General features: G+C 41.3%; 1 protein-coding gene across 2 annotated transcripts in view; it reads left to right on the forward strand.

Moving 5' to 3' along the window:
• The window catches only part of znf423 (zinc finger protein 423), a 152,307-nt gene that overhangs the window by 16,283 nt on the left and 110,679 nt on the right, over positions 1-25,345 (forward strand). The window contains exon 2 of one of the 2 annotated variants that reach the window (XM_079621085.1): positions 14,648-14,707. In XM_079621085.1, the coding sequence (XP_079477211.1) occupies positions 14,648-14,707 (60 nt within the window). The remainder of the gene's footprint in view (positions 1-14,647; positions 14,708-25,345) is intronic. The other variant, XM_079621086.1, reaches the window with a different exon arrangement.

The raw sequence follows: 25,345 nt of genomic DNA on the forward strand, positions 1-25,345 counted from the left end.
TTATATACTGTGATTTAGATCGGTCCACTAGTGGTAACAAACAGAATTGCAGATATAATGATTATCTTCAAACATGTGACTCCAAACGCTTCCATTTGCCCTTTTTTGCCACACTGAATGTCAGTGATTATATTATATTATATTATATTATATTATTATTTTTCCATCTGCTGCCTTACATGTTACAACTACTGTAGTAGTAATGATCGTTGCGACGGAAGTGAATCAATCAAAACTAACTTTAGCTGGAAAATATCTTTATTCAAGAACCGCTATAAAGCCAAAACAATCTCTGTTACCTTAAATCATCCGTTTGTCACTGTAAAGCTGCTTTGAGGCAATCTACATTGTTAATATAAAGCGCTATATAAATGAAGATGACTTGACTTGACTACTACAGCTAGTATGGGAATGCTCACGTTTTGGCTGGTCAGTGTAAGCTTTTTCTGTATTGACAGCCATTAAAATGTAATGTCCTGAGAAAAAAAATATTGTCAGCAATTTAGATATTGTGAAATATTTAATTCTATTTTTGTATTTGTTTTGTCAGTGACACTTTTTAAAAAAAGCTTATGGATTACTTCTCCAGGGATTTTAGACTTCCTTGCTTTGGACAAGGAGATAGTCCTACCCCAAACTCACACATCATTTGTTGAGGTAATGTTGCTGTGTTCGGTTGTTCAAACAGAGCAGTGTTTTGAGAGAACTGTGCCGTGTTTACACTATGTAAATCAGCCATAGTCATCTCTTTCATTAAACTGTAATTAAGTTTAACATCAGAAAAATGACACAAATCATTTTTAAGCTAAATATGTTTTGCTTTCAAGACTTTGACTGAATAGATATTGTTATATTCCACTACAACATGTTGTATTTGTGCTTCTGTGTGCGGTGTTCTGTCTCATCTCCATCTTCTGTCACATCAGAGGTGTTGTGGATCTCTAGTTGGCTCTTGTAAAAACATCAAAGTTACCCTCACTTCAAGCATTCTCACAAACATGCAGCACACCTCAACTTACATGAAGAAGAGGGAAAGAAAGAAAGAAAGGAAAAAAGAAAGAAAGAAAGCGTAGAGAAATAGAAAGCACAACAATAAGAGTCTCTTTTGACCTGAGCCATCCAAGTTCTCCCAAGAGCACAAAACCTCAGGAAGACAACACAAGTGCTCTTGCCACCCTCCCACTCTTGTATCTAGTCTGTTTTTCCTCCACACCATTTCCTTCTTTTACAGTGACTTCCTGTCCCTCATTCCTCTAGCTCTGTCCATTGCTCAGAATCTCTGGTTAGTGTTATATGATGTAAATAGATGTGAATTATTATTATTATTATTTTGTAATTTTGATAATGTGTTTAAACCCATTTATCCACCCATTTTCCAAACAGCTTGTCCTGTCCCAGCATCTCGAGTTGTAGGCATGTTTTTGAACCGTTCTTTCAGTTTTTCCAATGCGATATATATTATTGTTGTGTAATTTTAATTACGGCCTGTAGTGTCTCTGTATTTGTTTTTAGAGGGAGATGCTAAACTTCTTAATTTTTTGATTGATGTAGTGGTGAGCCTGCGGTCTGGGTCCAGTCAGTCTTCTTTGTGTCCCTTTGCCATATAAGCCTCTGTCACCCCCCTCCCCCCCCCCAGCGTGTTTTCTGGCCAGTGCCACTGGTTTTTAAGGCCATTTTGTGCAGCGGAGCAGTTTCAGTGCTGATAAAAGTATTTGGTTAATCAGCTTCCCTCGCCGTCCCTCGGCCTAGGTTTGGAGGACAGGCTATTGAAGTTGAAGCTCTTCTGGGAAAAGCCCAGGCTGAGAGATTGGCACTGTGCGCTACCAATGCTAGGACCTGCGAGATGCAGCTGGCAGCCAATGCATTCGGATTGCGAGGGTCTGAGGGCGAGGCTGTCAGCTGCGTCCCATCCAGCAGGAAATGCCTGTACCGCCCTCACGGGCCGGCCTCCAAAGCCTGATTGGACACAGTGACCCAGTTGAGCGATAAGAGTCCCGGCAGAATCCCGCTGTCCACGCTTCCGTACCGCGCTCGGGGAATACTCATCCCTGTCACTCCATCTCTGCTGTCATTCCACTGCAACTGGAGTGTGTGTATGTGTGTGTTTTCAGGGGCGGAGCTGTCACAGAATCCGGCCCGCATTCAAAACAGCCCTGGCTACAGGGAAGGAGTGAAAGTGAAACATAGACATATTGAGGAAACAGTCTCCTCCTTCTCCTGTCAATGCTGGTGTGTTGCTGACAAATGGCTGCCTGAGTGGAAATATTAGTTTTTTTGTTGTTGTTGGCACATCTCTCGCTGTCAGAATGGCAGCGGTTGTTTAGATGGTGATATTTTGTAGGCGTGGAAATCACCAGGGACCTGGCAATACAATATTATATTGATATCTGGATACTTGACTTCATGTTTAGTTTATAATTGCAATTCAAAAGTGGGAAAAATCTTTTACTCGTTTTTTATTATTTTCATTGGACCATGGTGCTTTATTGTAGAGCCTTGTGCAGTAAGTAGTGTAAATTCATTAGACAAAAACACTATGTAGGCTTGTGATAACTGCATGATTTTAATACAAAAGATTACAAAAATGCAAAGTTTTACGTAGACGCAGACAACAGAGAGTAGACTGGACACATGACTGTTACGTACGTGTGACATGCTTAATGTTATCAAATGCAATAAGTGAATTAGGGCCTACTCACGTGCACAGGAACTGGGCTTCTGCCGTGATCCCGAATTCAATTCTGTTCCGCAGCTTATGGCCAAACACACACAAAATTATGTCAAAATAACCGTCTTGGTGAGTATTCACGTAAACTCAATCAGTTAGCCTATGTCTTGAGCGAAGTAAACAGTTGAGAAAGAAAGCGCTCGTGTAACAATATATTGGATCCGTGCAGCTCTTAAAGTGACAGTAGCCCAATAAACCTTCTACTGTCTGTGTACTTAATGTTAATCAGTAATATATGTTATATATATATTATGTTTATTTTAAATATAGACATATGTTTAGAAATGTTATATTTATTTTATATTTTAGTTGTTGACTTATTTAAATAGGCTAATAAGGATATTTAAATAATAAAATATATATATTTTTTAGCTTATAGAAATATTTATATTTTAAAATGTTATTTTTATATTTATTTTAAATGATAGACTTATTATATTTAATTTATAGACTATTTACTTTCGTATAACATTTGTCACGGCTGTAATCTAATACAGTATTGTGTGGTAGAATATCACTATGCTTAAAATTGATACTCTAAAATATTAATTTTCATAGTTTTTCCCACTCCTCACCTCCAATATGACCCTCATATTTGATGACCCTCAGTCTTATGGTGCCGTAATTCTGCTGCGATGATGGTTACTACTTGCAGCCATTGCTGAAGTCCAGCGGGTAATATAGCGCTTATCGCTGTAGTAAACACACACCAATATCGTATACATTACAGAATGAGCAGTACATTTCAACTCAAGGTATTTATGTGCGTTCATGTGCTGCGGTCAACACTTGTGTGTATGTTTGTTCGCTCTGTGTAGTTGAGTCCCCTCTTTTGAATGGCTTCATACCGCTGTGTCTGGGTATTGATCTTCGGTGGTTGCTTGTGATGTGTGTAGTGCTTACGGGAAAGAGCGTATGTATTTTTATATGCGTGTTGGCAGGAGTGAATTGCACCATTCAGAGAGCAGGCCTACGAACTGCGCTCTCTTGGGTGTGTTTGTGCCCGCGTGTGTTTGAGTAAGTGCATGGGCTTCTTTAGCGTGCTTGCCTCCTTCCGAGTGTGTGTGTGTGTGGGTCTGTTCTGGCTCAGGTACGCCTCCCCCCTCTGTGCTGCAGCAAGATGACGGTGTCTCTGGAGGTCTGCAGGCCAGCGTCTAGAGACACAGCCGTGCGTGTTCCCGTCATTCTCCCTGCTATTAAAAGCTATTAAGCCATGCAGAACAAGTCAGGCTTTTATCTATTATTAATTATCTGGAAATGAAAGACACTCTGCCTCTACTTCTCCCTCTCTCCTCTCTCCTTCATGGCGAGACTGTGCGTCAGGATAGGGTGACCGTTAAGGCGTCATTAACCCAGAAACATGGCAGTGATGGACAGCATGCTGGATCTCTTCATTTATAATGTGTTTTTCTCTGTCCCGGAGAACACGGGCGATGTGAAGCCACACATAGCGGCCATTAAATCAGCCCTACTGCAGGACTTACGGGATGCCTCTGATTTCCTTTATTAAATGTTGATTGCCTAGCCTTATGCTTTTTTAACGCCGGGTTCAATGGTTGAAGGGGTCCTATTGACTCGGGTTGGGAATGGGATTCAATAGACCCAGGTGGTATCCATCTATCCATCTATCCATCTATCCATCTATCCATCTATCTATCTATCTATCTATCTATCTATCTATCTATCTATCTATCTATCTATCTATCTATCTATCTATCTATCTATCTATCTATCTATCTATCTATCTATCTATCTTTCTGTCTATCTATTGATCTGCTCAGTTATCTGCTCAGTTATATTTATGAATAGTCTTTGTGGATAAACTGTTTGTTGTTATAACAGTTACATGTTATCACATTACAAACTGTGTGCTGTTAACTTGCCACTTTAGGTGTGTGTAAATACGCGTATCCAATCATATTTTCGACCCTGTAGCTATTTTTCCCATATTGCCACCATGTAGCCCAACAAGGTTTTTCTTTTGTTCATTTTTATTAATTATACATGGCAACATCCCAGAATTCACTACTACTCTGTGTGTGTCACACATGTTTTTTTGTGAAGATGTTTATGCCACATGTTGGACAGGTTGGAGATCAAACACCCCTCCCTCCGAGCTGTGGACTCCGACATGATTAATCCAGTGCAAGCGTGTGTGTGTGTGCGACAATCTGGGGCCCGGTCTCCCGATTCCATCAGGAGCGGGTCTTAGGGACAGGCAACAGGACCCCAATAGTGATTCGTGATGTTGCGTCCGCAGCCATTGGCCCTGCGTGGGCCCATTCTAATGAGGGGGCCGGACCGCAGTGCACTCTGGGCCCAAACAGCTCGCCGCTGGACACTAATCCCAGGGTGCCGTGAAGCTGTTTTGTACTGACAAAATCACACACGCTTTGCTCAGGAAGCAGCACACTCACTCGTACACAAACAAGGCAGGAGCACAAAGACACAGGGGTATGAACCCATTCAAATGCATAGGCTCAAACATGCACAGGGCGCACACACATACACACACACTGAGCTGCAAATGGGGGGCTGCTAATGGCTTCCAGTGGGAGAGAAGGAGAGCAAGGCTTTATCCCTTAAGTGTAGAAGACTTAATCATACAGAATGGCCCGGGGCCAGTAACAGGGCTGTACGGCACGCCCCTCCACACACGCATTAGGTATTCTGCAGCTGAATCTCCTGCAGACGGCTGCAGCAGAGCCGGGCCCAGGTGAGACTCCCTCTGAGCGCTCGCTCACTCACTTCCCTTCCATCTCTCTCTCTTTCTCTCCTTCTCTCCATGTCAAACACACATACCAACAGTGGTCCGCAAGAGCTTTTCATTGTAATGTCATTTGAGGTGCGTCTGCATAATATTCTCGCCCTCCCTCCGCCCATCTATTAGTCTTTTTGTCTCTCTCAAAATTGATATTCATACAAGCCCTACTAGCACGACTGTTTAAATAACAATCTCTCTTTTCGTTTTCTTTTTCTTCTCTATATTCTTCCCTCCCCTCTCTTTTCTGGCATGGCGCTGCAGTGGGATGCCGATCTTTGAAGCTTTACCTGCAGTGTGTGAGGCCCTTACTGGGAGATGCAGGGGGCCGGCGTGCGTGCACGTGTGAGGGTCCGCATATGCGTGTGTGCTCGTTAAGGGCCCTCGCAGCATCATGTCTGAGGGCGAGTGTGTTTCTTCTCACTGGGTTAAGAGATGCGATCTCGTTCTTTGTATGCGCAGCGTTTCCTCGTTGTCGGAATCTCTCACTTGCGGTGAAACGCATCCCTGATTTGATAACGCAGCGGATCCTGACGGAATTCCTCTCCGGTTCAGGAGCAGTGTGTTCTGGTAATCCTGCCAGTCACAACGACAAGGGTTATATAAACAGATGCTAACAGGATTCACCCCTAGTTTCCCATTTTTCTCGCTGTGGTTATGTCCAGCGGGGACTTAAAGGCGAGTTTCATGCTTGTCGAGCCTTTTACGGACAGCTATCCACACCTGCTTTCTTTTTGTACAGCACTACAATATATAAACTGCTGTAGCAACAATTGGCGCTTTGTTCTTTCTTTTTTTTAAAGAATTTTTGATCAGGAATCAGGAAATATATTGTGAGCTAGAATCCGTTTCACTTGGATGCGTGTCACTATCTGACACTACTGTAACTTTTAATGTTGTGATTTTAACAGAAGTAATTACATAGGCCTATCCTAAAGTAAAAAACAAACAAACAATAAGTCCCTTTTTTAAATATTATTTTTGTGAAATTTGAGCTTCACCATTGTACATATGCCTCAAAAGACTGTGGTGTTTCCCTCTGAAAAGTATATTTACATTATGTCTCTGTAGCGCTATCAAAACATTGCTGTTTGTTTGAGAATGTTCAACCAGTGGCGTGAGTTTGGGGCAGGATTATCTCTTTGGCCGAACAATGGCAGACCTGATTTGGAAACCTGTTTGAAAATAGTCTTTTTTTTATTTTTTTAGTTCCAATTCCGATATTAGACAAGCCAGACCTTTTACAAGTTCAGATAGAAACACGTATGATCATTTGTGCATACTTATTGTGATTTCCCCATACCCTTGTTATTTTGGTAGATAAGCATCGCCCGTTGTTAATTTAAAGTGCTCATTTTGAAAACAATTAAAGGCTGTGTCATTCTCCCACCGGCTGGCAAGCGTTTTGGCGGCTAAATGCGTGCGTTGTGTTTGCCATGTTGTTACGACGCGCTTGTTTGATCTCTACCCTCGTCCTATTCTCCGCTCTGCTACGCTGATCACTGTGTTGCCGTCAGCTACACTCAGATATATTTGTCTGGGTGTGTGTGTGTGTGGTGACTGTGCTGTTTAACATTGCTTAACAGGACCCAGAAATGCAAATAACGCTGCATGCTCACTCCAACACAGCAGTAATTAACTGAGGAGGAATTTCAATAATATAGAAATAAATTGTGTCAAGGATTTGTGTGTGTGTGTGAGTGAGATGTAGTGAGGGAGTTTGAAGATGGCCCTTGGGGGGAATGTGTTTTTTCCTCTTTCTTTCTTCTTTTAAATAATAGTTTAAATGGAAAAAGAAACAGCAGTCCACCCCTGCAATGGTGCTAAAAAGGGGGAGATTTCCCCAGGATGCTGATTATTTATTAACCCCTTCTTATCTGTGAGGTTAATACACACACATATATATACAGTTATTTATAAAAATGACAGAATATGTTTACATATATTATTTTATTTAGGCTGAGCAGATAATGTGGAGATTAATTTATTTGTACATTTTAAAAATATGTATTAGTTCATTATTGTAATTCTGATCTTATCTTTATTTTCAGTTTTAGAAAACGCTTTCTCTGTCAATTGGCTTTGCCTGTGGGCACAAAACTGAATTGTCTTCCTTTTTTTCATAGACAATAATTCACTGATATATTGACAGCTTAACTAAAAATGTCACCAGTTTTCTTAAATTTGCTCACCTTATAGCATGATAAGGTCCAGTTTTATGTTCAGTTACAGACCTGAGAGGTCACAGTATGTGAAAGCATGCAAATGCTCTGGTCAGCAGTGTCCATTTTGGATCTTGAAATGGAGGCACAGCGTCAATCTCTACTTCTCCATCCAGCTCCTGTGCAGCTCTCGAGCATGTTAAGGAAACAGAGTATCCAAGGTAACATTTAAAACATGCTGTTATCATTAGAATGTGCACCCCACTGTATAAAGCTTTTACAAGCAGGAGCTGTTCTGGAGGAAGGAAGCAGTGTCAGTGCCTGCAATGTGGAGCTTTCCTTTCTCTAGTACACAAATGAGTTATGCACTAGTTCGTAGTGGTAGACCTATATTGGGAATACAATACTACTGTATACACGACTGTTCAAAAGATTTTTTTAAAGAAATGTATACTTTAATTCAGCAAGAATCAGGATTCCTTCAGTTGATTCAAAAGTGACAGTAGACAGAGACATTTAGGCTATAATGTTACAAAAGATTTCTATATATAAAAAAATAAAAAATGAAATGCTGTTCTTTTGAACTGTGTATTCATCAAAGAATCCTGTTTTTTATTTTTTTTATTGTGGTTTCCAGAAAAAAATTAAGCAGTAGAACAGTTTTCAACTTTGATAATAATAATAAATGTTTCTTGAGCTGAAAATCAGCATATTAGAATGATTTCTGAAGGATCATGTGACACTGAAGACTGGAGTAATGACTGAAAGAAAATTCAGCTTTTAAATATATTCAATATTCAATTTCTGCGGCCTTGTTGAACATTAAATATCCTACTGACCCCAAACTTTTGAATGTTAGTGGAGCATACATTTACATTTTTAGCAAATAAGACATACATAACATTTAAAATGTAAGACTTATTTTGTAAAAATTTAGTCACAATTAACACATTTTTTAGGGATGCACAATATATTTGTAATATTATCGACTGGTTAGAGATGTTTTATTGGGTATTTAATTGTGCAAGCTCTTTTCCTCTATCTTTATTTTTAGATTACCTTTGCCATCATCTAATGCTCTAATAAAGTTAATCTTTAAAAACACAGTTAAATGTAATCGTTATGTTTTATACTGTACATTATTCATTTTGACAATAGTGTAGAATATAAAATCACCGTTTATCAGTTATCTATCGACTTATCTGAATTGGCCAAAATTAGAATAATGTTGCATCCCTGTTTATTTTGCCAGAAAATTCAGTCTGACACTACAACTAGTTTGCACTAGTAGAAGTATTCGCTACTTTGTGTCTATGGAAGTTGGTGATTGGTGGATAGTGGACGGCTGACAATCACATGACACCCATTATATCCCACATTCTCCTTCATCTCACACTTCCTATGGCTGAAGCCCCCCTGCCGCGTCGCAGTTCACAACAGCAGCGCTTTTCGCACACAGTGTGCCAGGGGATGAAGACAAGATACACAGAAATAAATATGCTCAGCTAATGAGGGAGAGCAGGAAGAGGCTTTTAATAGAATGCTGCTTTTAAAACTCCTTCTAATGACTTTTTTTCTGTTCTTCTCCCAATCGCCCTCTTCTTTTGTTTCTTTCCATGCGGGGTTGTGTTTGGCTGTGCGGATCCTAGTGTGAGGTCTTAATATCCTCTTGGGTTTTATGTCTAATTCTTGTTTTTTAGAAGGGTTGGAGACTTTGAGTCACTCAGGACTGGAAGTGTGTACTGAGGGCCATCTGTAGTCCAGTGGTCCGCAGCTGTTCGGCCCATCCCTGTAGTTGAGCTCGAGCCACACCTTGATGTGTTTGGGTTTTTATAACACTGATAATTTATATTCTGTAGCATCTGCAATCACTTTCATATATCTGCTCATTCACTGATATTTCTGACCATTGACTTCACAGTGGGTCTGGAGTTGTAGCTCACTCTCTCTGTGTGTGTGAGACAGAGAGCAAGTTAGTATGTCTTACTTGGCTCGAGCCCAGTGCAGTGCAGTAGTGTGTAGGAGGCAGAGGTCTGCCAGTGCCGCCGGCAGCTTTGTTTTTAGACAGGGATCGGGGCTCAACTGTGTGTGGTGCTGTTGTGCTGAAGCCTGGGGCTGAAAGGAGCTGTCTCTGTGTGTGTGTTTGAGAAGACGTAGGGCATTTGTCTACCGTAACCCTCTTCCTCCTCCGCACTCCCGCGCTCTTTCTCTCTGCCTGACTACACTCCAATATCCTTCCTCTAATGAAGCGGGAAATGGGGGATGAGTGGTGCTCTGATTGGGAGTAATTTAGCGTTTTTCCCTCCTCCGTTGGGAAGACTCGTCTTCAGGAACGTGACGTCCCTCATCTGGTCCAGCAGTCTTAAGTGTTCACCGTGGTGCGACTGAGATTTAGGTGATGCTTCACTTTCAGTACTATGAATTCTGGTGTTGCACCTAGATGGGGTGTTCTGGATGGTTGCTCAGGGGTTGATGGGGTAGTGCGGAGACACAAGTTAAAAGAGCCCACCTTGATGTCTCTGATATTCTGGCCTTTAGGTGTAATGTGGGTCCCTTCTTCAAAATAAGTTATTTTTTTAAACGTCAGATTTATTCATAATTTTACAGTAATAAATAAGTATAATAAAGTAAATACTTATTGTTAATTATTATTAATTATATTATATATCAAATAATAATAACAACTATTAATTTATAATGTAACAAATTACAAGGTTTCATTTGTTTACATTAATAAATGCATTAGCTAACATTACATTTTTTACAGCATTTAATAACCTTTGTTTTTGTTATTAGTCAGAGTGCATTAACTAATTTAACTGATACAACTTTTTATCTTAAATATGTATTAGGAAATGTTACCAATAATGCTGTAAAGTGTTACCAATACTACTAATACTACTACTACTAATAATAATTACAACAGATGGTGCATGATAAGTTGATTAAGTTAAGGAGCTGCCGAAAAAAAAGAAAAAAGTCTCAGTCTCATCATATTATTTGTGTTGTTCCAAACCTTTATGACTTTCTTTATTCTGTGGAACACAAAAGAAGATATATTGAAGATATAGTCAGAAAACAAAACTGAACCCCATTGACTCGCAATGTATGGACAAAAACTGTTTTCCACAGAAGAAAGAAATACATAGAGATGCAAAATCCCTTTAATACTCACGGTTAAGGGTTTGTATAAGTTCATAACCATGAGTATGAGCAATAGTAAGCACCACTAATGATCTTTTCTTAAGGAAGGTAGAATTGGTCTGAGTGTACCTAACACCTGCAGTGTAGGCTGGATTTCTGGAGAGATACTGTGCTTTCTGTGTGTGTTTGTAAGTGTGTGCGTTTTTTTATTTTTTATTTTTTTTGTATGACTAGCAGCACTCATAGTGGATCTTACAGACTACCGGGAACATACCATAAAGCCAGGGGGAGAGTAGCCCAGCCCTACACAGTGGAGAACAAGAGAGCAAGATCTGACTAGAAAAAGCAGCATGATATCTCCCCTGATAAACAGTACAGCACGGCACCGGAGCGGCTCAGGGCGGGAGACAAACTTATTCTGTGAACAGAGAAAGAACAGTACACACAAATACAATCCTGCAGTGAAGGGAAGAGATGGTCAGAGAGGAGTGAGAGAGCATATCTTAGCAGTGTTGGGTAGATTCATACTAATCAGAGCCACAATAAGCAATTGCCATACGTTCACAATTCCACAGCAATTATACTTTACACAGGTCTTACAACAAAAGCTACGTCATTACTTTAGGTTGAATTATTCTGATTGGTCAAGAAACTGATAATCTTAGAGATTTTCCACATATGGACTGATATGCAAAGCATATCTTCATTGATTATCTGGGTGACACCAGGATCCAGACTTTAGGCACGAAGTGAACCTCCGAGGTAACGTATCTGCGTTTCTAGGATCCAGCTTGTCGGTGCCCTTGAGTTCCAGTTGTTCACCTCACCAATACTGGATCTGTAACAAAGAATAGGCCCACTAATACACACACACAGATACACAGCTTCTTCAAGGTTGAAGTTGGTCGAGCTCTTGCTCTCATCAGGAAACTTTCCCAAAACATACTGATAGCATGTTCTTTTCTCTCAGTGTGAGGTTCAGACAATATTCGTCATTATTCTCTAGTGCTTGAAGATGAAAAGTAAAGTAAATGCTTTAACTAAGAAGTGATCACGTAGGGGACAGGCTCAAGTGACCCCAGTGACCTCGGCTGTCTTGGTCAGCTAAAAGAGTAAAGATATGTTTTGTTTTAACACATGTTGGTTTCCTCTCTCAAAAACATGGTGAGTGAGCACATTCCAGTAGACATGCAATTCTAAGTATATCTCATAAGCTTGAAGTCATTCAAAATGTAGAAGGATAAATATTGATCAATACATACATTGATTAATACACGTGTGTGTGTGTGTATATATATATATATATATATATATATATATATATATATATATATATTGAACAATTAGTGGATTTCAGAATCCACCCCCTTCAATATATTTATATGATTATTTTGTTTAGCTCTGTTTGCAGAACTTAACCTTGGAAAATGAAGAGAGTTATAAATAAAGTGATAGAAGTAATTTTTCAGGTACCTGGCTAATAATAATAGATTATTAGCATTATTATTTATTTCATATGCAAAACAAAATAGTTTCAAACATTTTATTTTATTTTATTTTAGGTTACACAATGATGACTTTCTTCATGACAGAAAACTCGAGGGACATGTTTGTCATCATTTTTTGAGGATGACCCAAGCACTTGATTTTTTAAATCTGTTTATGAATTAAATGCATTCCAGTTCTACCCAGCAGCACTGCCTCCAAGTCTGGAACAAGAATAAACAGATGCAAAAATCCAGGCAAATGTAATTTAAGACTGGAAAATTGAGTAACGGAGGTGGAAAATGTGAGAGACTTTGAAACAAAGGACAAGAGAAAGGGAAAGAGAGGTGTGACGTATGTATCCCTTGACTTTGAAAGGAGTGGAAGAGAAGACCTCAGTGTCCTGTTAGCAAAGGCCTTCTGTTGTTTCTGGGCTCTAGCGCTTGGCGTCCGGTAACAGGCCAGTCATTCTGACCTGGCTTGGCTCCTCGGGCCTCGGCGGCAGGCTTTGCTCTGGAACTCCTGGCTGGAGTGTCTGCGGTCCTGATATTCCGCAGTTCTGAGAGGGAAAACAGGGGCCTGTTGGCCTTGGCTTGGGAGTAGAATATGGAATAAGGAGGGTGGTAGGGGAGTCAAGTTCACACCGACCACCCTGCTGGGAGCAGCCTCGACGAGAGCAGTGTACGGTGGCTCAGACAGCACTTTCTGCAGTGATGTGTGCATATTTGAGAGAAAAAGAGAGTCTGTGTGTAATTAAGGAACTGATAATGTGGAAGGAATGCAGTATGGCTGTCAGGGATAGTGCAGTTTGTGCCTCTCTCTCTCTCTCTCTCTCTCTCTCTCTCTCTCTCTCTCTCTCTCTCTCTCTCTCTCTCTCTCTCTCTCTCTCTCTCTCTTCTTTTGTCTCTCATTTCCCCCCCTCTTTCTCTGAGTCTTTTCCTGAGAGGAAGTGGGTTTAGTGAGACTGCAGTGATGCCCAATGCCAGTGGGAGCATATCTAACCACAATTTCCTTTACACAGAGCAGATTCAGTCTCTCTCTCGTGCTTTCTCCGGCTCTCTCTGTCTTTCTTGTTCCCACTTTTGTTTCTTTTCTCACATAAAAACTCTATTTAAAGAAACGGCTCACACAAAAATTAAATGTCTGTCATATTACTCTGAACTTGTATGACTTTCATTCTTCCTGCCACAAAAGATTGTACACATTTATGTAGCAGACACTGAAAGGGAAAGCAACTTACAAATGATAATATGCAGAATGTGCTGAGTCTGACTGCACCCACTCCAAAAAACAAAACAATAAAATGATCCAAAGCCTTCTAAAGCCATGCATTTGCTTTAATTTAGGAGTATTACAAAAGTTTGGTTTTATTCATTAAAATCTTCCTGAAGCTCATTATATCAAATTTTTTATTTTTTTTATTTTACTATTTTAACTCTTTTATTTAAGGCTTGACCTGTCCAGACCCCATTTACTTTCATAGAATTGAAAAAGAGCAGCGTGAACAATCGCTCCAATGCCTACTCCAATATTCCTCAGAAAAAATAAAGTCTTAAGGGTTTAAAACAACATAAGGGTGAGTAAATGGTAATAGACGTTTCATTTTTGGCTTTATTAACGCTCTAAATCTTCATGTGATTAGTTTGATAACTTAATTAGTGTCTTAGCCTCCTTTGAACCTCATTGTTGATGTTTATCTTTCCTGCTTTTTGTTCCTTATCTTCATGGACATTGTTCGCTGAGTGTGAAGACTTTTACACTTAATAGTCCATTCATGCTGATAAAGTGCTGTTAGAAATTATTTGGCATATTCCCTCATGCACTGATGCCTCTATCGTCAAATATGTGGAGGGGTTACGCAAATTACTGTTTGTTGTTGTAAAGTTATAGTGTGTGTTTCCATTCTAGACTGTGTGCCAAAGTGCTTCCAGGCTACAAGGAGTTTTGTAGAGACCGGTAATGTGTGTGTGTGTGTGTGTGTGTGTGTGTGTGTGTGTGGGGGGGGGGGGGTCCAAGTTCTTATTGTGTCATGAACACTGCTGCTTCCTGTTTGTGTGCCAGTGGGGCTTCCTTCCTTGACTATGCCCAGGAAAACCTTTATCACACATTCCTCCTCTCATCTCACTGCCTCCTGTTACCTGTTTTTGCACCTCCAAAATTAGCACATAGACAAACAAAGAGCACTTAAACACAACAAATCCCTTTTATGTGCATCCAACAATCAGATCGAACGCAACATAGACTCATGATGGGCCGCTGTTTATGTGGCACGCTTCTGAGAAGAATGCCGTACATGTTTGTGTGCTCAAAAATGTGCGATTTGGCTACACAAGCACTCTAATACGCTCTCTCTCTCTTTTTCGGTAGCAGTGGAAGAGGCTGAATCTACAGAGTGCGGCAGTGGTTGGGACTCCTCTGTTCAGACAGGTATGATTTCGCTAGCGTGGCGTCTTGCACGATACATACAACCCCCTGCTCTCCCGGAGACGACCTGCTGCATCACAATCTCTAATATCAATTCCACATGGCCTGCAGCCCTGCGCACAGAGGGAGGGAAGAAAGGAGGGAAAGAGGGAGAGTTTTTTATAAGACACAAGAGGTTGGCGTCCAGGTGCATGCTGGACTGGAAGCTTAGCGGCGCTTCCTGTCTGAACGTAAAGGCACTTTGCCGCAATCCGAATGTAATATCGCACGACTTGACGAGTTTGATTACACCTCCTCTCTGGAGAGGAACATTTCTATCTGGCAAAATCCAAGCGGGCTGTTTTAAATCATGTATCTTTCTGAATATTATATTTTGCTTTTCTATTTTGATTCTTGTTACCTCAGAATCCATTTTCGCTACTTGAGCGTTTTCAAAACAGGAAACGTATCTAGACGCATTTGGATCAGAGAGTGAAAACATTACCGCACCATCAACAAAGCTGTGTTTTTGACTGGACATTATCCAATAAAAACACAGCTTTGCTTTTTTTTTGGATTATGAATGAATTATTCCTTGCTTGTGTAAGTTAGCACTGTATTTCTGAATGATACAGGATATTCAGCCAGGGGGTAAAAAAGTAGGGTGGGATGTGATTTCACCCTTTGAGATTTAATTGGTTTCTGAAAAGTGGTTTCTATATGACGGGTTAGTGGCAGGAAGGGACGGAGTGGGTTTGAGAAAAAGAAGGTCTTGGCGATGACAGTCAAAAAGGAAGCAAGTTATTTTGATAAAACGTTAAAGACAAACAATCACAATAAAAGCAGGAAAGTGTATTCAAAATGTAAATATTTAATTGTGATTTCATATTGAAGTCATGACATTGGGGGAGATCTGAATGTAAGCTTGCAGTTGATTGTAAGAAAGGGGCTGGGTTTAAGCAGAGTCAAATATTGGAGAAGTCTGGCATACAACATCAGAGAGAATTACGACTTGAAGAAAAAACAACAACAACAACAACAACAAAAAAACCTTGAAACATATGCATGAATGAATCGTTCATAGAAATGTGTTTAGAAAATAGATAGATTTTCATTCCAACTTTAAAAGTCCGGTCTCATTAGTGACATTTTGCAAGCAAAAAAAGGTCCATTGTCAATAGTGTAGCAATGTATGAAGCACAGCTCACACAGAAGTCACTTTAAACCATACAGCTTTCTGTTAGTAAACATGGAAAATTGTGCGGAAAATTAGCATACTATTGAAATGACTGGAATTGCTTTGGTAATTTCACTGTGCAACAGTAAATGTGACCTTACTTTAAGACTAGGCCAATAACTTTTGATACTTTTTTCCTTAACATAATGAATCTTTGTGGGGTCTGTAGCCTAGCATCGAGGATTTGTGCTTTTGTCGACGTGCATTTGGGGCCATGATTTTATGTCATCTCTCTTCTATCCCTATCAGTAAACGTCTTCAAAGGAGCCCTAATTAAAAAAATATGTAGCCTATATTGTTATCTTATTGGTTGTTAGGGTATTAAAATCACTAAAGTTAGAGTGTGTTAGTTTTGTTTGTGCATTTCTAAGTGTGTGCATGTGCGTGTTGGATCTTGGTGAGCTCAGCAGAGTGAAGGGAGTAAGAAAGAGAGGCCCCCGGGGGCCCAAGGGGATGACGTGAGCCCCTCCTAACCGGCCCTGAGGGAGTGCTGCAGGGGTGCTGACTGAGGTCCTGGGTGGCTGCAAAGTGCTGCGTGTGTGAGATGCAGCAGGAAGGGGAGTCCCAGGGCTCTTGCTAAACCCTCCGCTCTTCCTCCCTGCCTCTCCTCCTCGACTCCTCCCTCCATCCCTCTCTTCTTCATTTCTCGTGCCGTAACCCCATTTGCTTGCGCTAATCAGCCTTTTTTTTCCACCTCCGTTCCGGGTGGACTTGGTCGCATTCCGCATCACCTCTTCTTTCTTCTTTTCTCTTTCCTCTTTGTCTCCTTTTTTTCTTTCTCTCTGTCTCTCTTTTTTTTCTCTCTGTCTCCCTTTTTTCTTTCTCTCAATCCCTTCCCCCTATCCATACTCTCTCCTGTGTTTGTTTGTGCTGCTGTGCTGGGGCTCAGGGGGCCGCTCGCCATCTCTTATTTAAAAAGATAAAAAAACCTTCCTTCCCTTTATTCCCTAGGAGATGATGTCGACAAGGACACTGGCAGGCTTTTCCTGGTATTAAATTCACTTCATCCCCCCCCCCCCCCCTCTCCTCTGTGGAAAATGTGTACTGAGTTTGGAGCGAGTGCAGCGGGGGGGTTATAGTTAAGGGGTGGAGAGGTTAAAGGAAAGAGTTAGAGCACCCCCCACCCCCACCCGCGGGCCCCCGAGGACCTGATTGAGGCCCCTTCGGTCTGTCCCGCTGGGGGAGCGGGCCGGAGGTACACCCCCCGTTTCTCTCTCTCTCTCTCTCTCTCTCTCTCTCTCTCTCTCTCTCTCTCTCTCTCTCTCTCTCTCTCTCTCGCTCTCTCTCGCTCTCTCTCGCTCTCCACCCATTGCTCCCTGAGATAGAAAAACAACCCGTCCCTCCCTGGCCCAGAGGGGAACAAGAGAAGGAAAGGAGAAAAGAGAGAAAATGAGCCAGGTCTGACACTGGAGACTCGAAGAGATGGTGGTGTGGAGGGAGGGAGGGGGGAGGGAGGAGGGGAGGGGGGGGGGGGGTCGAAGGAAAGGAAGAAGAGGAGAGAGAGAGTTTATTGAGACAGATGCAGACGCTTGTCATTTTTCGAAAGACGGAGCAGGGAGGGGGGAATTGTTTTTTATAAGTGCCATCAGAGCTGTGAAGTTGAGCATTGTTTTTCCTGCTTCCTGTCAAAGAACCGGAGCTGTGCTTTTGGATGCGTTCACACACACACACACACACACACTTTGAAACAATAGCTCTAGAGACTTTGCTTTGTCAACATATAGGACATCGTCTGACGCACATTTGCAGGGATCAAGTACATTAACACACACACACACACACACACACACACACACACACACACACACACACACACACACACACACACACACACACACACCTACAAGCACCCAATTTGTGTGTGTTCGTCCCCGACTATGATTCATTGTGGAAAAAGGCTGCTCATATCCCCGTGCTCTGGCCGATAGGGGCTGTAATGGTCTTGAATTGAATTATTTTATTCATTTCCTCCCTCAGCTATTGGTGGGCCGACAGGACCTCTTAACGCAGCCAATCGGATGGCTCTGTATGTTCTCCCTTGGTCTCACCCACACTGGGCGAGTCATTGTGAGCTCACCCGTAATGTGAGCTTTTTGGTCACCTGTGTATTCCTCAGGCAGAAAGGGAGCTGTTGTGTTCTGGTTTTATTTGGCAGCAGGGCACAGAACCAGGCCTATTTATGACCCTCTTAATGGCCTACGCTGTCAAACTCGGCACACGTTAAACTTTTGTCGAGGCCAAAATGAAAGAGGGAGAAAAAAAGGTATGTGCTGCAGTCAGTAGAGTACAGAGCAGGGCTGTTTCTATAGGCTTAGTTGGGCCAGGAGTTTAGATTTTTACTTGCCAATATTTTGACTGGTGGCCCTGCAAAAAGTATAAAGTTTAGTAATAAAATATTTTTAATTACGATGTAACTTTTTGGGACTTAATGACATGGTTTAAGGCTATATCTTCAGAAATGACTTGTCAGCGGATTGCCTAAATGACTAGTCGACTCATCAGTGCTAAGAATGGCCTGAATAATAGACTGGTTTTATATTCACCTGACCATGATATAAAAATTTAATTGGGGAAAATGGAATATACATTTTTATTCAAAATAGAAAATATATTTTTTAAATTGTTGTAATATTTCATAATATTACTGTTTTTACTGTATTTTTTTTCTTCTGATAAATGCAGCCAAACTTCATTAAATGTATGCATTTAACTTTTGCAAATAATTTAATTAAATGAAACCATTGATTTCCTCATCGCCATATCTGTAGAAAATGAACTATAAGGTGCAAAACTTTTACTGCAGTGGTTCTCAACACTGCTCTGCACATTTTTTAAGTCTCCCTTATATGACACAGTCAGTTCAGTTCATGGAGCTCTTTCCTAACTCTGCACCACTGATGATCTGAAAAATGTACAGAGCATTAGTTTTGCAGGACTGGAGTTGAGAGCCACTGTTTTACTGAAGTCATTCTCACAGATTCGCTAAAACCAGCTCTGTATTATTACCTTGGTAACATATTTAAATCACTACACAACATTGGCCTGATTGGGCAAGCGATGGTTCAGTCAGGCACAAAATGGCCCATTTTTTTATTGGGCTCTACTGAGGCAACTGTAGAGAGCCAGAGGATTGGCAAGATCTGTTAGATGACAAGAGTGAAAAATCAGTCAGTCTCCTGGCCCCTGCAAATGCTCCGTCCCCTCTGGAATCTAACCTGAGCTGGATTCAGCCATGCATTCCCTGTTTGGTAACTGGGAACAAGGGACGAGAGGGAGAGTGGGAGGAGGACAGGAGCGATGATGACCGTCGGCTACATCGCAGCCCCAAAATGGCCCTCTTTCTCCATGATGCAGTGGGCAGTTTAGAAAAGAGGACACAACCAAGAGATCCATCTCTCTATCCCTCAAGTGCTTTTGTGTGTCTTCCTCTCCCTCCGTTCGTGTCTCGCTGTCTGTCTCGCTCTCTCATTTGTGTCCCTCTCTATTTTTCTTCATCTCCTTGCATGAACCTCTGGAGGTCCATAATATATTTTTAATTTCCCCAAGGCAGCGACAGGAAAACAGTTTTAATGTGTGAAGAGGAGGTGTGTGTATGCATTAGCATGTCGCCACGCGTGTATATTTGCGCGTCGATGTGTGTACGCGTCGCTCGCACGTTCACGTGTCAGCTCGCGGAACCATGGGTTGGAACAGGTGATGGCATCGGCGAGCAGCTGTATGGCTGTTTGTGTGATTTAATTCCCATCCGTCCATGACGCTCTCTTTCATCATCTCCCTCTCTTTCTTCTCTGTATCTGGGTGCACGAGCGTTGGGTGCTGGGTCTCTGGAGAAGGAGAGACTGGTACAGCGTGGCTGGCAAGCGGGGGTCCCGAGGGGCCGTGCGGTATTGTGGAAACACAGCTAGCAGAGGCCAGCGGAGCCAGAGAGAGAGGTCTACTTGCTTTAAATAGGTCCCGTGTTTACCGCGTTAGGCCCTGTGCTCCCTCGAGAGACCACGTGCACGCACTGCACCTGCTCAAGCGCTGGGCCATCAGGGGCCCTTGTCCCAACTCCAAACCAGAATACGCACAATGCGGATGTAGATGTACCATACATGTGGCCTTAGAGCTAGTGGTCAACCAACATAAGTTATTTAAAGGGCGATGAGAGTTCATGGAGGGCATGATGACTATTATGTTTCTGACACATAATTTTAATGACCCAAAAAAGTCAATTCCAGGGATAGATTTATATTCCAAAAAAGTCATATTTCGATATTTACTCCAAATTCACAAAAATTAGCATTGAAAACAGGAAAGGTTTATTATCCATTGGCAAGGCTATAGGTATTTGGAATTGATAAAAGGAGGAACTATTACTTTTGTTTACTGGACAAGATGACACGATTGGTGGCCGATGCTAATTATATATTATCTCAAATTGTCAAAAATGTATCAATCAGGACAGGTTTGTGACGGTTGGTATGCCTAAAAAAACATTAACACATTTGATTTGATTTGTTAATTTTAATACTGAACTTTAACAAGTAAAAGATTATGTTCAGTAGCATATTAGTTGCTATTGAAAATGCCATTAGAAATTTGTGTTGAGTATTGTGAAAATTCACTGGTAATGGAATTGAATTTTAGTATTGTAACAACTCTTAACACTACTTAAAACTCTCCTGCTTTGACCCTTCAGCAACAATGGGGTGCAAATTCATCTTGTTTGAAGGTGCTGGTGCCATGGTGTCCATATTAGACCTGGATTGCCTCTCCGTTGTGTCTTGACGCGGTCCAACATCATTAATGTTTTCTATCAGGGAGTGTGTCTGTGCCAGTTTTCAGGGACAGGATGAGCGATAGATTTCGACAGGTAGGCTGTGTTCGTGTGATCAGATCAGACATACCTAATCGAGCTTAGAGCAGCACTACAATTCCTTTGGTCTCTCTGACTAATGCAGCCTTGATCTGGTTTACATTTGGCCACGTCTGGTTCGAGTGTGTGTCCGTGTGTGTATATTTGTGATGTAGTTGAAAGACAGCCTTGTGCTTTAATGTTTTCATTGGAAAAAAAGTCTTGTTGAAGTTGGAGCTGCTATTTTTCCAGTCCAGTACAGTGTGGCTTGTTCTTTTGTTAGGGTTTAGTTGTGTTCTGGTGTGTGTGTGTGTGTGTGTGTGTGTGTGTGTGTCTGTCTGTCTTCCTCTTTTCCCAAACCAATCCTTGTACTCACCTCCTGTTAGTTGTACAACACACAACTTCTCTTCTGATATCTGTTTCTGTCTCCTGCTTTCTTTTCTCTATCGTTTGACAGACGAGTATGACCTCCATATGTGGATTTCCCCTTTTAGTACTTTAAAACAATAAAAACATACATTCAATTGCACTTAAACGCACAGACGGTACAGCATAACTAAGAGCAGACACAGTGGCGGAAAGGGAAATGGAGTTTTAAGGGTTCTGGTCGTAAAGAGAGCTCCCAAGCTAAGATCTCGAAACGTTTTAGCTGAGTTGTTTGACTAGCCGTCTTGCTGAGCAAAACCCACAATGCAAAATGAAAGCTTTTTTTATTGCATTATTTAAAGATCATATGAAATCAAAATTGGACATCCGTGGCTTCAAGTCCAGGTCTATTATCTGACAAAGTTAACTTTTAGTTGATATATGCACTTAAAATATATATATATATTTTTTTTTTTTGCAGGATACAAATGAAAAAGATACTGTAATCACTCATTTTGTTGCTTCATCCAAAATTCAACATGGAAAAAGGAAACTACGCTTGTCAATCAGATTCATGGCATTTTATTTGTAACATTTATTGTGCATTCTAGGCGATTATAAAGACAACATAGTTGTGCCATTGGATCTGTGTCTCTTAGTAGCACTAAAGAATCTTCTTGATCCTTTGTCACTTTGTCATTTCAGTGTTCCTCTCGTCAGAGTGGAGCATGCCTTGCGGTGTCCATTAAGGGCAGCATCACACCAATGCTAATTATTTCCCACTCTCATGATGGAAGCTACACCACACTTAAAAAAAAGACATATCAACCTAACGAGGGGTAATTAGCAGGTCCCTGTAAGGCGGGGCTGTGCTCGGCAACATGACTGCTCTGTGGATTCTGCTAATTCACTTCTCCTCATCTAATTACCCCACACAAACATAGCTGTTTGTCTTTCCTGAGAGAGAAAGTGTGTGTGAGGGGGGGTTTGATCGTAGCAGACCCCCCCACCACCACACTCTCTCTCTCTCTCTCTCTCTCTCTCTCTCTCTCTCTCTCTCTCTCTCTCTCTCTCTCTCTCTCTCTCTCTCTCTCTCACGCACGCATGCACGCGCACGACCTGAGGCTCAACTTGATGTAAAACATACACAACCATGTTTAATATAAAGCATAAGAAAGGACTATTAGCAGAGCTATGCATATTTTACGATATCATAAAGAAAAACAATCATTAATATATAATGATAATGATAAACTGCTTAAATCAGTTTCAGACAGACCATATTGTAAGTGTGGTTTAAAAAATTGGTCGAGCTTTATGAATATATATTTTTTTTTTCTTGCATTAAAATATGCAATCTACCATTTTTAGTAAGGATGCCAGCCCTTGGGACTGTGTTTAATGACTTCAACTCTTGAGCACCATTGAATTACTTTGTAACATATGAATATGAATATATCCTCTGATAAAAATTGCTACAGCTTTTTTTTGAGACGATTGTTTTGAAGCATCTTTACGTTTGTGAAAGTGGGTATGTCTCAAGAATTGGAGATGAAACAGCTGTTTTTATTTAGCCAGTAGCAATTCTTGAGACATTTATTGAAATTTAAATTTTTAGACAGAAATTTTTATACATTATATTTCTTTCTTTTTTTTTACACTGTTTTAATTATTTTTAATTTTTTAACTTGATGTATGTAACTAAAAATGTGTTATTTTTTAACAAACAAAAAAAGTAATTTAATGTAAACCAAAATCAATTAAGAGTGAATTTGTGTGTGTGTTGAGTGTACGTTTATAATACCCTTGTGTAGTGTATGTTTATGTTGTTTGCATCTGTTTTGTGTATGGTGGGTATGTGGTATATGTGTGTGAGTTTTTGGTGCTGGGACAGGCTGTCTCTCAGAGATAATGGCCTGCAGAGTGACCGACTGAGGGACTGTAGCTGCAGCTGGCTGTGAGTTGGGATCTGGGCACATCCCCTGCTGGGGACCCCCAAACACTCATTAACACATTGCTCTTGCACACACGAAAGAGGACAGCAGTATGCACCCTAACTTAAAGTATTGGTGAAATACTCTCCCACATACATGAACAAAGGTGTGGTGGAAAGAGCTTGCCACCTGGGATGGCAAAGTCTCAAAAGAGCACTGTGTGCTTGAAGTCTTTGTCATCAACATACCAAGGTCTACTCTGATAAATGGAGCTTTCAATCAAGTTCGCAACACCGTTGTCCACTAACCCTCACCAAACACACGCACACACACTAGCATAAGCGTTGTCTCTTTGGCTTGTTTCTCACCTAGCCCTCTCACAGTAGAGGGAGTCTAGGCCCTGTTGTGAGGTATGCCAGTGTGTGCGTCTGTCCTCCACCTCCAGTATGGCAAAAGGACATTTGAAGGGACAAAATAGCCCCTCATACTCATTTGAACCACAACAGCCTACACCTGAGGCACAACATTATAAAAATATTAAACACCACATTGTCACTAACAGATTTTTTTTATTACATTAAAAACACAAATAGCTGCACAGTTACCACAGGCTTGCTAGCTTGACAGGTATTACAGTAATGAAACGAATGTAGCCGCGGCCTCTGTCAGGAGCGGCGCATGTTTGAGATATATGTTAGCTGCATACAGAGGAGAGTTCAGAATTATATTGGAGAGCATAAAAAGAACTGGTTCTGTTGAATGTTTTTCTTTAAATCATTAGTCTCTTTGGACTGTATTCTCAACAGCCCTGAATTCATTGAGTTTAACTGTGCCACAGTCAGTCGGTGTTTAAAAGCAACACACCGCTGCAGAATGATTCTACTAAGCCTGTTTGCCTTGACCTTAAGTCACTTCTGCATGTTTTGCCTATGTTGGAGCGTTAAATGGAGAGTGTACCCAAAATTAAAATTGTAATTTACTCACCCTTATGTTGTCACAAAGCTTTTTTCTTCTGAAGAACTCAAAACAAGAAATTTGTACTTTTCGTATGGTTTAATTTTCAGTGAAGTTGTAATTTTTTCAGTCAGTCATTTAATTCATTTCTCAAAACTAGTGTAAATGAGTTGTAAATTAATTGGACTGAAGGAGAAAACTATGAGAATAACAACTTAAATTTATATCTTTTTGTTGCACCAAAAAATTGAATGGCTTCAATATACTTGTCTGAGTCATGCAAGCCACCTTTATCATACTTTTATGGTTCTTTTGTGCACTTTATTTGGCTCTTTTTGAAACCTCAAGTCCCCATTCATTGTAAATGAATGCAAGAGAACATAGTCTTCCGTTTTTTTCCACACAAGAAATAAAATAATATAGCATTGGAACAACATGAGGATGAGTAAATAGCTGTTATGTTGTTGTGGTATGCTATCCCTTTAAACATTTCTACCACCAGATGCGCAAAATAAAAAGCAAGCCACGTTGGATGAACCCTAATTTGGAAATGTTCACGGACCTCACCATGACCTGTGCCCCACCCTGCGTCCATCAGCCTCTCCTTGCACTGCGCATCATGTTTACGCGTGCATTTGCACTCGTGTGTGTTTGTCAAGGCCGCAGTCGGAGGTGGAACGACTGCAGCTGAGATGTGTGATGCGTGCGTATCAATCTTCCACTGCAGAGAGAGAAATGGAGCCCTGTAATGACGGTGGCCCTGCACTCTAATGGAGTGTGTTCTGGAGGGGCCCCTCTAGAGACTCCCCTCCCTTCTTCCCTCCTGAGAGGGCATACGCTTACGGGAAAGGGGGGGGGGGGGGGGGGGGGAAGAGAAGGCAGTAATGAAAGGAAGATGCAAAAAGAGAATGAAAAAGAAGGATGGAGGAGTTTAAAAGGCAGGTTAGCAGTGTAGAGCATTCCGTTGTCCACTTTTATGCTCGTCTTCATCTCCTCCTGCACGCCAGCCCCGCTTATGACCAGAGAGATGGAGGTATGGAGAGAGGAGAAGGGTAGGGAAAGGTCCCCTTCTGCTCCTCCCTCGTTGCCATGGTAGCAGGTTGTGCTGGCATGTGCCTTGGTTGGCAGTGCCTGTACCTCTGGCATGAGGGTACCTGGGGGAATCAGGGTGTGTGTGCAAGTGTGTGTGTGATTGAGTGAGGAGAGGTTGGGAGTGTTCGAGGGTTACTGCCACCATCCATTTTTCCCTGAGATTAGAAGCTCTCATGGATGAAATAGTGTAGTTAATGCACCTTTTGTGTGTTTGCACGTGTGTGTATGTGTGTAACCGCTGC

The sequence above is a fragment of the Phoxinus phoxinus genome (genome assembly GCF_949152265.1).
Source record: "Phoxinus phoxinus genome assembly, chromosome: 8".
NCBI lineage: Eukaryota > Metazoa > Chordata > Actinopteri > Cypriniformes > Leuciscidae > Phoxinus > Phoxinus phoxinus.